Source organism: Bombus fervidus, chromosome 9 (genome assembly GCF_041682495.2).
Source record: "Bombus fervidus isolate BK054 chromosome 9, iyBomFerv1, whole genome shotgun sequence".
NCBI lineage: Eukaryota > Metazoa > Arthropoda > Insecta > Hymenoptera > Apidae > Bombus > Bombus fervidus.
This window is the reverse complement of record NC_091525.1, coordinates 9,375,836-9,389,791: the sequence shown is the minus strand read 5'-3', so window position 1 is coordinate 9,389,791 and position 13,956 is coordinate 9,375,836. Positions and strand designations below refer to the sequence as shown.

Below are 13,956 nucleotides of genomic sequence, written 5' to 3'. Positions count from 1 at the left end.
GAAGATGTCGTTTTGGCGATGCTGCTGCGTAAAAAAGACAGTGACACGACGAATTTCGCAACGCGATATCCTGCAACACTGTTAATAGTCGGTTAAAGCGACGCCTCCCACGCTTCAACGCGTATTTAGACAAGCTGAAAGAAGATCGAGAGGATGGTCTGTTTGCCAGTGTATACAATTTCGCAGTATGTTTCGCGACATTGATCAAGTGTAAAATCAGATATGGATACAAATATTTCTATGCAAATAGCGATGAAATTGTTGTTTTAAAGAAACTTCACGTTTTTCAGACTTACGAAAAAGAAACTATTAAAAATTTCCAGCGACTCTTACAGAAATAGCGGTGAAGTTACGACTCTAATGAAACTTGGAATCTTCTAAAATCACAAAAATCAAAGGTATTAGAAAGAAGCGATTTTTTGAGTCTCTCGTACGGTAAGTGATGGCAGAATTATGATTCTAGTAACTCTTAAGTACTCGAAGAACGAACGAACGGAAGATCAGATTCGAGTTGAATTCGAGTTTTCTCAAGATTTGAAAATTGGGGAAAATAGGACCGTAGAGTAGTTTGACTTAGAAAGTGGCATAATTACAGTGATACATGTGCTTTGTTCGACTTTTGATACAAGCTTGACTCTGGTATGCCGTTTACATAAAAGCGAAAGGGTTGCTTTCTGGATTACACGATACCATTTCAAAAGCACGAGCAAACCATAACCACGAAATAAGCCAGCAACGATACTGGCTATATTTAGACGTGGAAAAATGTACATTGAAATGAAAATACTGTTTTGAGAAAACTGATGAGAGAAGAGTATAAATTTCCGGGCCAAGAATAGTTCTCGATTATACCTTGATGATTATTCCCGAGGAAAGGAAAATTATTTATTTCAACGCTGTAGCTATAATCAACGCTTTTAATGAATTAACTATTTTTAGGAATTTTTATAGCTGAAAGTGTCGAGATTCTCCTGATTATACTGAAAATCTTCATTTCCTATATTCGATCGTTTCCTCATTTATTCGATCATTCTCCAAGTATTTGAAAGTAATTACATGATATAAGAATCTTGGTATAAGGAGCTGTGAAAATTTCCAGCTTTTAATAGCGTTTAATAGCTTTAATCTTTGTAATTTTAAAATATTTCAAAACCCACGCTCTTGAAACTGTAAAATGACTGAGTAGATCGCTTTGTTCGCGGTAATTTCATTTGTAACTTGTACTGCGGAAATTGCACTACCCAGAGGAATTTGTACATTTTACGCGAAACACGTACCTACTCGATGTTAAAAGTTTTGAAAGGTGAAATACCTTTGAACAATATGGCAAGGAAATAGAAGCGTTAATCCTTTACATTAACTTAACTGCGCCAGCAACTGAATATTTTGTTACTTTGATTGCTTTAAATTTCCCCTAAGATGATAAATAAAGGAGGGAACAATTTGGGAAGGAGAATAATTTTGGAATAACGATTTTGGGAAGAGAGAAATTGATGTTCTGAAATTTATCAAGAAAATTAGTATTGTACGCGTAGTCAATACGAGTACGTAATTCACGATGCTCCAGCCGCATTTGTATGTATAGAGCTATGCACACACATGACTTTAATCTCTCGCCCTTTCATAGAAGGCTGACCCATTTGATACGATGTCCTCAAGGAAATATTTTGCATGGTTTGTCAGCGAAATTTCTCTAACACCGCATCTTTATCTGAAGAAAGCTTGTTAAACATCGCTTTTTAACATCATTATTATTTACTAAATTTTATTATAACATATCTAGTGTTCGTTTGTAATGAAAATTTGTTTTATTGAGTGACTATTTGGTAAGGTTTAAACGCTTATTAGGCAACATTTAAACTTTGTCCTTATATATTGTCCATTATTTATAAATCACGAGATAGTGGAATCATATGCAACGTCGTTTATTATAATGTTTGGCAGGTTTTGTTAGTTGGCGCTCATCGGTAACAATAATTCAGATAGAGGATCGTATCTCTTATGTAGACTTAAACAAAAATAGATCTTCTAATATAGAATAAATGAAAATGGATAGCGTATGATTTCTAAATTATCTTGGAAAATAAGAGTATATGGAATATATAAATCATATACAACTTGAAGAAATCATACAAACAATAATATTTTTTTATTTTTTTAAACCGACAGTGTGATGTACTTTAAACGGATCTCTCATTTTTCAATTGTATGAATTAGTTATAAAAAACGCCACAGTGTATAAATCGGTAAGGTAGTGAAAATATGCAAAATAAAATATATGCCAAATTTTAGAACCGATTGCTGATATACATTCATCACGTTTCCATGAACCGTTGTAGGCTGGAAATCGTTAATAAATATCACGTGGTTCAATTTCAAATTAATTATAAACGAGTGACCATTTTCCTCGATGATGTATGGACAATTATACGCAACGGGTAAAAACTTCAAATACCCGTATAGGTCTCGGAAACTCAGCAGCGCCATCTTACATCGGACAGCTGAATTACTTATGAATGTAAACTCTCAAGCTAGATTTCCACGTCAACTACATACTTCACAAATACAAAAGACACTTTTACATCTAAAACATGTATATAATAAATATAAAATTATAACTATTTAGTAGTTTAATATTACTTATTATTTTTACAATTCCAGTATATACTTTCATTCTAAAATAACATATTTATTCTCATAAAAAAAACCAAACAACAAAAACTTATTCCAAATAGAAATAAAATACTTGCAAATATTTAAGAAAGACTCGAGAATATTTCTCTAAATCTCATGAAAAAAAGTGTAATGTTAATAGGAAGAAGTAAATGATGATTTCTAAGACTGTCACGTAGAGAACGTAGAGACCAATGAGAAGCGAGGACAGTAGGTCATGGACCAATGAAATCGCTTGGTGTAACGGCTATTAGCGTCTGTAGAGCGTCACCGGGAGCTGACCTTGGCGGCGCTTGGCTGCGGCTGCATTCACGGAAGGCGCCCGAAAACGCTTCGGAAAAAGGCATCGGGGGCAGCGCGCGTTCGTGTCGCCCATTGTTATCCTCGTCGCGTGTAATGGCTACCGTAGAGTTTGTTGACGGTGCTCGGTCTGCTTGTTCGCGCATCGGCCTATCCTGAGCCACGGTACGCGGCGACGTGGCCCAACCTGACGGGAATAAAATCAAAGAGAGCTTTAACGCTGAGGTACCGCCAATTTTATGCAACCGAGAAACCCGCGCTTCGTATACCAGTCGCCGCAACCGCCACCGCGCTTGGACGACATGATCTGCGCGGGTCAACGCTGCTCATTGACAAGCGTGTAACTCAAAACTGATTTCGCGGCATCCACAACAGGCGAAATCTCACCGGCATTGTGTCCAGTGTTAATTTTAACGGGATCTAACGTATTAAAAAGGTGTATCAAAGCACTAAATCGATCGCCATTGATTTTTCCGTCGCGACCACGGCCCTACCGACACGAGGAATTTGTTTCTCGGATGTTGTATAGGACGAAACATATAAATTAGTTATTAAGATATCACGATCATCAGGAATAGTAGTGACCAGCTGCGCGGCATTCCGCGCCGCAGTCATGGCAACTAGAAGATCATCCGTTTGGCACTCAGACATGTAACCCGCGGCGCCCGTGTAGACTATCACATGTGAGTATCGTATGTCGCGGTTATACTTTGAGTCCTTGTTTCTTACCTCTATTCTATCACTCTTTTCTTTTCATATCTGTCTACGAAAGTTATCCCTAACTACTTTGGTGTGGTTCCGTTACATATCTAGATGTATCACATACAGCTCCTGTTTTGTTTCCATTTAATGAATGCGTACTGATTGTGCAGGGTCAAAGGCAACACATCAATGGCCCTAGAATCAAATGGCAGCAACGTGGTGTGGTTGAACACAACCCGTCCTGATCAAATACAACAGGTATGCAGCTTGTATACCAGCACGACGTAAAAAAGGAACGAGTTTTCTCCATTGGTATTTATTAGCTTCTCATTGATGCTTAATACGCATAACGTATACCAATGTGTGTAGCACGTTGATTTAAACAAAGCCATATAGAATGTCATTGTTTTTTGTGGATGTAGTACAAGAGTCGTAATATCTAACAATAATTACCGCTTAACAGAGCCAACCAATCGAACAGCCAGTGAAGTGTTCCATGTTTACTCAAACCGAGCAAACCAATAGTTTTACTCAGACGGAGCAGAGTAATTCGAGCTACGGCGATCAGAGACAGGTTACTAATTTTGAAACTATAAACAGAGATAGGTTTTTACATCTCATTTAAAAAGGAACAGTGAATAAGTAGATCATATCCTTAAATATGTATAACATCTTTCATTAAATAAGTTTCTATATTTTATTTCCTTTTTACATAGATCTGTTATATAAATTTTTAATCAATAATGTATTCACCTGTCTCTGTATTTATTGTATTAAATATAAGAAATTGTTATTTACAATATTAATTTACAGCAACAAGCAGCTATGTTTGACCCACAACAAATACAGCAGCAGCAAGCTGCTCAAGGTCAACAATCGCAACAGCAACAATCTCAGCAGATGTATGTTACAACAGATAAGAAAGAGGATAAGTCCCAGCAGCAATCTGCAACTGCAGACTTCCCTTTCTATTACAATGTCAACATGCTCCAAAAGGTTCAAACAAATGCAGTGAGCACAATCGGTGCAATCACAACAGACGACAAGGGTTGTTATCGTTTTGATGTGCAACCTGTCGGTTATAACACATTATTGAATCAGATGAGTATTGCGGCTGCTACCAATGCGACCTTCAAATGTGATATTTGTGGTTTGGTCTTTGGGCATATGAGTTTGCTGAATCATCATAAACGGATTCATAATACAACACCTAGTAATCTTCAGCAACAACCACAGCAAGTTGTTGTACAAACACCTACAACAGTTACTGTTGCAACTACACCAGAAAGACCATATACCTGTGATGTGTGTGGAGCTTGTTTTGCATTACCAGGAGAATTAAAAAGTCATAAGACAAATATGCACCAGAAACCAAAGGTGCAGATTTGTGAAGATTGTGGCAGTGAAGACCCTTGTGAACATCATCCTACTAAAATTAAAAAGAGTATGTTCATCATTCATTATTTACCGTAAAAATATTTTCCATTGTAACATATAACAACATATAAAATGTTGATATAAATGTTATTTTACTTTAACTTTTACAGAAACTTCAAATAATTACTTTAATTTATAGTATATTTTAATATTCTTTATCTAATAAATACTTTAGATGTATTTTTGTTTTTATAGCTATCAAACCTGGTCATCATCCTGTGAAACGAAGGGGTGTCACCAGTGTTACTAAGTGTCATAAATGTAATGGCACAGGAATAATTTTTATTGGTAAGTAAAAATTACCATTGCCATGCTTCATGCAGAATAGAAGAAAAATGTTTGCTATGAAAAATTACATTCTTTATTGTTTTGAAGTAATTTATTATATTATATTAATATATATAATATTAACACGTATAAAAATTAATATGATAAAAAAAACATTTTTCTTACTAAACCATAATCATCTTTCCTGTACTACTATCATTTCATTACTATCATGATCGTACATCGGGTGGTGTATGGTAGGTAAACACGACGAAAAACTAGATTCTGGAATCAGTTCCCTCGCAAAGTGTGGCGGCTGCAAGGCAACAGGCCGCATCATCATAGGAAGTAAGTCGGAGAAATTAAAGCCAAAAAAATAAGGGATTTATATTTCATAGCATATTTTAGAACCGTCTATTAATAATTGGATAATATCATTTAAATTTTTCTATCAGTTATAAAAGTTTTAAAAGTCATTATACCTTCTTATACCTTACTTAAAAAAAAATAAATAAATACCGTTATATCACCGTTTCGAAAAAATAATATTTAGAATCATTTCGTCGTTATTTGTTTTGCTTCTTTCTCGAATTCATGGCAAAAAAATAAATGTTTAATGCTGCAAAAATTTAGTACCATAAGCTTCTTTCATTATTTATAGTACCTACCATATTTTATTTGCATGGATTTGTTGTAGATAGACAAAAGTCTTCAGCACTGCTGGTTTTTCCCAATATTAAAAATTTTGAATTTTGGTTGCATCAATTCTGTTTTTTTTTTGGTAGCATTGTCGATATTTACATTTAAGAATCATTGCACGGAATAAAATCTCCCCTAAGGGACAGTTTTATAAATTTGATTCACTAAACTTTAGCATTGTTAATATGGAAAAGTTATTTTAGATTTCAGTTCATATAGTTCATTCTTTCTTTATTTCAAGACATAGGCACTAAGGAACTTATTTTAATACTCTGAATATAACTAATCATTCTATACATACATATAATGATCCAAAAATCATCAGATTTAAAACATCTGATCATACCTCATTTCTTATTTTCTGCACTAACTTCCATAACCCGCATGTTCAAATTTCTACATAATATTGTTACATTTTGTCCAAAGCATTAGTTTTGCATCATAAAATGATTTATTGGTGCTATAACGTAGAATTTCTCTTTTCTATATTGAAATCCCCTTTTGGATATATCAACAAAGAGTATATTTTTCAAAGAACCATACACAATCCAGTGTCTCTAATTCTTCAAAGTATTTACTCAATCATCTCGAAGCATATCTTTTTGTAGAACTGGCCCTTCGAGGAAAACTAAGAAATCGGATGTTCTTTCATTTACAGGCGGTAAACAGAACAGTCAAAATCAGGCAGAGAAGCCGTTTCATTGCAACGTATGTGATGGAACATTCTCCAGATATTCGTCACTTTGGTCCCATAAGAGACTTCATTCTGGAGACAAACCTTTCAAGTGCGATGTTTGTGGCTTAGCTTTTGCAAAAGGTGAATAAAATAGAATCACTCAAATTATGGTAACTTGTTCTAAAAGATCATAATGTACACTGTCAACTTATTTTTACATTCACGCTATTTATTTTTATATTTATAGCTGCTTATCTAAAAAATCATGGACGAGTACATACTGGTGAAAAACCGTTTAAATGTAGTGTTTGTGGTATGCAGTTTTCGCAAAGTCCTCATTTAAAGAATCATGAGAGAATTCATTCTGGTGAACGTCCTTATCAGTGTGAAGTGTGTGAAAAAACATTCGCCAGACATTCGACCCTTTGGAATCACAGAAGAATTCATACCGGTGAAAAACCTTATAGATGTAATATATGTGGTTCGGCCTTTAATCAAGCTACACATCTGAAAAATCACGCGAAGGTTCATACTGGTGAAAAGCCCCATAGGTAATATGTAGCATGTACTTTTAATACTTCGTTATTTCATTTTCAATTTAAACATCTAATCAATATCGTTCTTTCTACAGATGTGATATATGTGAGATCGGATTTTCCGATCGCTTCGCATTAAAGCGTCATCGTGCAATTCATGAAAAGTACGGTCAAACTGCCCGAAGTCAGAATGCGAATAATCCAAGTAACGCACAGCAAGCGAACGCGAGTAATCAACAGCAACAACAGCAACAGCAGCAGCAGCAACCTCAACAAGCACAACAAGGTCAACAGGTTGTCGTAGTGAATGCCACGACTCCTGTTACCGTAAGTCAAGGTCAAGGGCAAGCGGTAATGCTCGAAGAAGTCTACAAGTGTCAGGTGACCTTCCCAGAGCCTAAATGATTCAGCTAGAGAATACCTTTCAGGAGCTGGTAAAGGGGTTAATCTTTTAACCTTTTTAAACAAACAAACAAAAAGTAATTAACATTGAAAATGCAACGTACATGTGAACGTATGCAAAGAAAATGTAAAAGGAGACATGGATAACATTGACAAGGAGACAGGTTTCCAGAGTGACTGGTAGCACGTTTTATGTGAAGATTCTGTGGGAGGATTATTTGGTGACAGTCGGGTATATCTTAAATAAATACGCATGGAAAGGGGATACGATTTAAAAAAAAAAAAAAAAAGAAAGACTCAGCGATAGTTTACGCGAGTGAGTAATTTTCATAGGATGTGACTCGGAAGAGTACGGCTCGTAAAAAATCGAAACACTCTCCCGACCACCGGTAGTAACAAAGACGAATTTTTTGTGAATGAATCCGGAGCGATATTAAAGGAAATAATGAAGTAAAGAAGAAATATTAATAAATCTACTTTATATTTTCTCACTTGAGATAGACGCATTCTTCAGAAACATTAACATCGGATTAAATAACATCATTAGAATCGTTTCTAACGATATTGTAGTTACTTCCATTGGTTTGTGAATGCCAGATTGCAAATTAATTTTTGTTTCTTTCTTTTCTTATATATTCGTGGGTCATATTCGTCACTCTGAACAAAGTTTAATAAAAAATGATAACAGTGAACGTAATTACATATATATACAGGTTCCGTGACTCGTTGAACGATAAAAAACACATGTGATAGCTTCGAGTGGATCTTGGCTAAGCAGGAAGTGACAGTAATCTGATCACTCTAATACTATGCATGCTATGCATTTTATTAGCGTCGTAGCTAAATGTTTCAGAAACGGATCTAAAAAATACAAATGTAAAGTTAATATAAGTTCATAGCGAAACGACAGATTTATTTTAAATGCCCGAACCTCGGCCCTTGTTTATTATGGTTTAAGTGAAAAAATTAAAATGATGAATATTGATTTATGCATATTATATGGTAATCTTATTTGTTCTTACAAATTAAAATCAAGAATTAACTTAAGCAAAAAAAAAAGAATAAAATAAAGAAAAAATAGGAATGTTAAAATTAAAATATGACAAAGAAAACATGTAAATCGTCATCGAAAAGGGAAGCTATTGTCATCTTTGCATACGTCTTTATGTTATGAAACTGAAGTCGTGGTACGGAACGATATCGCGATTTGAGCGAGCCCTCTTCCGTCCAGTCATTCGGGATCACAAGAAAAAACTAATTATTGCGTTATTGCAATGACAACGACCACGATTTAACAAAATAAAAAAGAGGAATATGATGACGGCAAAGATAACGTCACGCGAAGAGGATTTCTATCTCACACGGAGCTGCAATAAATAATAGTGAATATCGACGGGCAGACTAATCTGTTTTATAATTTTAAGACCGTGGACTATAATGGATATCAGTTACTAAAATAGTTGCTAGTTTGTAACAGCAAAATAGTTGGCTAGATTATCTATACAATATATACATAATTAATTTTTATATCCCCATTTGTTAAGAACGATGGCCAAACACCATCGCTGCGAACTCTTAAAATAGCGATGAATCAGAAATCGGTTCGATTGTAACTTTTAAAAAAAAGGCATCAACGGTTTTACACCTACTAACTAGTTGGTAACTTTTGGTAATGGCAATGATCAGGATGCCACATACGCCATTTTGAGGCAAAGAAACACACTGTTCCTCGGACATCTATATCAACTGTATATTTTTTCAGCCATATAAAATTTTCTTTTTTGATATTTCTTAATTGTTTCGAATAATATTTGTATTATCCCCCTATTTCGTCTTTGTCGGGAATAATTAATGAAATTAAATATTTCTTTTTTCTCTTTTTTCTTAACTTCACTAAACAAATTGCCGCTAATAAGAACCATTAACAATGAAACTTAATTTTTCAATAGCTATATCAACTTGATATTCAAACTGTTTTTGTACGAAAACGAAACGAATAAAGTAAATAATTATTGTAATAAATGAATTCTAAAACGTATACGGCGAACATACGACTATATGGCTCGGTGATGTCCCAAGAATCGTTTTTTTTTTTTATACAGTATATAAACTGATTATTGAAGTATTAACGAAGAAACGCTATCAAAACGAAATAAGTAATCACAGAGTGATCTACTCTCTGCAATCAAATTGTTGATTAGTAATGGAGAATTTTTGCAAAGAAAATCTGGGATTGGGGATTACTTTGTTTTTATCGCTATAACTTGTAAAATAAAGATAATACTATTATGTTTAATTTACTTTTAATGTGGTCATAATACCTGCTACAGTATTTTCGATTAGATTAGAAAAACTTTTCTCTTCAGTGTTCCCTGAATTTTCCGTTCATCTGATGCTTTTTGATTATATTATATATTTTTTCTTTCTTTTTTTAGTCACACAGTCCTTTACAAGTTTCAACGCTTTCCACAAAACTACGTTTTCGTTTCTATTTTCCTAAGACTGAGTGGTACACAGTTTAGTTTTCTTAATGGTATGCTTCACCTTAGCTTGCCAGTGCAATGATTTCTTCTTAAATTATTGTTTAAATTAATTATGTAAAACTATGTAATTGTAGTTCTCCGAATAGTAATCGTCGATATTCTTGAATTTTCTATTGTTCCTTTAATTGAAACTCAGCCACTTTAGTCGAGGATAGTAAAAACTTGTAAATGATCACCCAAGTTAGAGTGTTTGAAATAAACGACATTTCCTCTGTTATTTCTTTGTACGACAGTGATCTACAGTTCCCGAGGAAAAACAGAGTTTGTAAATATATGTATTAATAATTATACGATGTCCCTAGGTCGAAGAGGAGGGCTCTAATCGTAGCGTTTTACAAAACGACTCACTTTCGTTCGATTAAGCGAGTGAAAGCATGAAAAGAATTAGAAGAAAGACACGCGATTCTTAATCTGTCGAATCCCAAGGCGAGAGCTTGAAATTGTAATGTCTTAGATGCGATTTGATGGGAGAAACTGCTCAAAATAATTACGGAGTCAAATGTTAGAATGATTCTGGTAAAGTATTCGATTTTCTAAAATTTCCAATTGGGAAGATTCAATGTTTTCAAAATTTCTAATTTCCTTTTTTTTTTCGATTATTTCTACGTTTCAATTGATTTTTTCAGAATCTGATTCACATGAACGACTCCCATAATTTTTTTGAGCAGTTCCGAATTGTTGATTATAGATTAACAAGATTTTTGTATCAAAAGATTATCGGGCCCTTTTGTTCGAACGAACTAACGCACTTTTATAATATTGTACCTACGTTAAATAGAAGACCTATCACCGAGAAAGGTTTATAAGGATTGTAAGTAACTAGGTGAATAAGTAATTTTAGGGTTCGCGTCGTAGAATTTATCGAAGGAGATACGGGACTGTTCATAAAGCAACCCCATAAATCATGATATTCAATAAATTGCTAATCAGTGCCATTTATGAATAAATATTTCTGTTTTCCTTTTCTGTTTCTTTTTTCAAATTGGCCATTTTAAGCACTGACGTACCCCTTCTTCGCTCCCTTGCAAAATCTGGTAATTTTTTTATCAGGCTCCTTAGATAATATTCTGCGTACGAAATGAAAATTCGGAGCTTCCATTTTAATCAAAACGCCTGGAAGCGTCTTCCTGAGCCTCGCGAGAATATATTCTGACCTATGTTCGGTTGTACATAAGCTCACGAATTCAAATCGCAAATGAACTTAAAAAGGAAGAAATGAATGAAATTACTTTGTTCTATATTGCGTTCGAAACGTATCGATCAATTTACCTAATCATGGAATCCCTCCTTGATCATTTGAGGAATTAAGGGTCGAGGTTTCAGGGCGATCATGTAACCCGGCAATTTGTTTGTAATCGCATTGACAAGGATTATTGAAGCGCCAGAAAATGTACGATTTTTTTTCGACGATAAGAATCATCGAAGACGATCAGTGTCCTTAAAACGTTCGACCCTTTTGCGACCGCGTTGATTTCGAAGGACTGACGGCTTAATGAATTTGCGCATGCCATTCACTCAATGATTAATTCTTATCTGGATTTTAAAGAACGAAAACAAAGAAAGGCTCTTAACGTAACAGTATTTTATAATATAAACGGTAACACATTAACGTCAATGTCCAGATAAGGATTAAGCAGGCATATCGAGGTGAATATACGTAAAAACAAAACTTTGTATAAGTATATATTGTATAAGTCTTGTAACGTGTACAGATTTTTCGTCCGTGTTCGAAGGAAAGACGAAGGGTTTTTGTACAAAACTATCCTCGTTAAAACACTGCAGACACACGCAAAGGGAAAACGGACTTTTGCGATTCTCTTCCTTTTTTCCAGTTCGCGTTCTTTTTATTTTTCTCTCTCCTTTTGATAACAATATTCGTCGTCTAGCCAAAAGAGAAAGAACAAGCGGAAAGGAAGGTAGAAACTATAAAAATAAACGGAAGTGGAGAAAACATTACGAGTACACGGGGTATACGGTACTGACTATACCGCAATTAACGTAGAAACATATTCGTAAATATTTAAAATGGAGAAAAATCGTGGAAGAGAGAAGGATGGAAATCATGAATGAAGCCTAGGTATAGCGTGCAATTTTATGAAATTTCTTAATTTAAAAAAATAAATAAGAAAGAAAAAGAAGAGGAAGGATAAACGGAATGAAAAACAAGGAAATATGCAGTCCTATCGCGATATAGATTAATTTTTACATGACACCATGTTGTATGGGCAATAATGCTGATCATACGAATTTTTGATAATAAAACACGTTCCTATTAAATTATCTGTTCATTGTCGTATTGTTAAGTCTTGTGAAGCGGGGCGTTTGGAAGAAAAGAGAAAGAAGAAAGAAAAAAGTAGACAATGTTCTGAGGATAATAGACTATGGGGTAGAAGAAGATGCAAGGGAAGAGTTGAAAATGGCCTCTTTGTAAGATAATAAGGAGACATCCTACTTTGAAGAGAAAAAAACCTAATAATAAATAATAATACAAGAAACAAGAAAATAAAATGGGAGGATAGGAGAAAAAATAAAATAAAGAAGTCTTGTAATTTTCTATCATGACGACAAGAAAATTAGAGAAAAAAAAAAAGGAACATTGGTAAACGCGAATCTAACGACGTGAGACTGTATATTTAACGTAATAATTTATTTTCAGGGTATCTATCGAGATATTTTTTCATTTGCCATTGTAAAAAAATTTTTGAAAATCTACGCACTTTCTAATAAGCTAAACTATAGTAGGAATGTAAAGTTATATATAAAATTGTAAGATGACGATAATGATAGTGATGATATGATTATCATAATGATGATTAAGAGAGATGAATTATTATTTTCGTCTTTTTCACGGGGGACCTCGATGATTTTTAGCTGGTATTTTCTTCGTCGAATTCGTAAGAATACTGGGAACACTTTGTTCCATGAATATTGTAAATGATGAACGAATGATCTCGGTATTTTTATCATCTGCCACATGATAATGCCGGAAACAGAGGATTGTAGTTAAAGAAGAACAAAAAATTTTACTTTTATCATGTAACACGTTATAGATGAAGCGAATTGTATTCCGCGATGCGCTTTTTTAAAATTAAGTTTCAATCTTTCGTTTTCCTTTGGCTTCGACTTCCGCGCGAGCTTTTCTTTTCAAGTCTGTCTCATATTGTGAGAAAAAGGAATTTAAATATTTTTTAATTCGAACAATGTTGAGAGAAAAAAAAAGAGAATCATTTACAAAACGAAGCTAAACAATAAACGATAAAAATAATATGCGGTGAGTGAAGCCACTCCGAAGAAACTTATAAAATGCGTGTGTACAAAATAACCAGATGCATACGCTCGAACACCGTTTTGTATGAAAAAGAACAGTCGTAAAGGAAAAAAAGATTGTCACTTTAGATTAGTCTGCTGTCAATATAACTAGAATTATAATTTTGAATGTAATATGTATCATACTGATTATTGCCTAGATAAGAAAACCGTACCGATTAAAAAGGTAGCGCACGATTATATCAGACTTTAGGTATAATAATAAATGATGTCCACGGGACATTTTCATTTTTGAAGACACGTCAATTTTATTCAGTAGATATGCGTGTGCAAGACCAGTACGCCCGAGCTACGATACTTTAAACAGTTGATTGTTTTCATTCAACCAAGATAACTTTTATATATTTTTGATACCAAAAACCTTATTTTTATTCGTCAACTTTTACAAAATATT

The 13,956-nt window shown here is 34.1% G+C and overlaps 1 protein-coding gene across 3 annotated transcripts; it reads left to right on the top strand.

Annotated features, from left to right (window-relative positions):
• Positions 1 to 2,921: 2,921 nt before the first annotated feature.
• On the top strand, positions 2,922 to 13,798 carry LOC139990539 (uncharacterized). Of its 3 annotated transcripts, XM_072009919.1 has the most exons (9): positions 2,922 to 3,656; positions 3,846 to 3,933; positions 4,139 to 4,249; positions 4,489 to 5,119; positions 5,308 to 5,400; positions 5,641 to 5,727; positions 6,737 to 6,895; positions 7,002 to 7,305; positions 7,386 to 13,798. In XM_072009919.1, coding segments are annotated over exons 1-9 (1,785 nt in total). In that variant the 5' UTR covers positions 2,922 to 3,654; the 3' UTR covers positions 7,696 to 13,798. The 3 variants fall into 3 exon arrangements, with proteins under 3 accessions (XP_071866020.1, XP_071866021.1, XP_071866022.1); XM_072009920.1 differs by lacking the exon at positions 5,641 to 5,727 and having other exon boundaries at positions 2,929 to 3,656; XM_072009921.1 differs by lacking the exon at positions 2,922 to 3,656 and having other exon boundaries at positions 3,846 to 3,987.
• Positions 13,799 to 13,956: the final 158 nt, after the last annotated feature.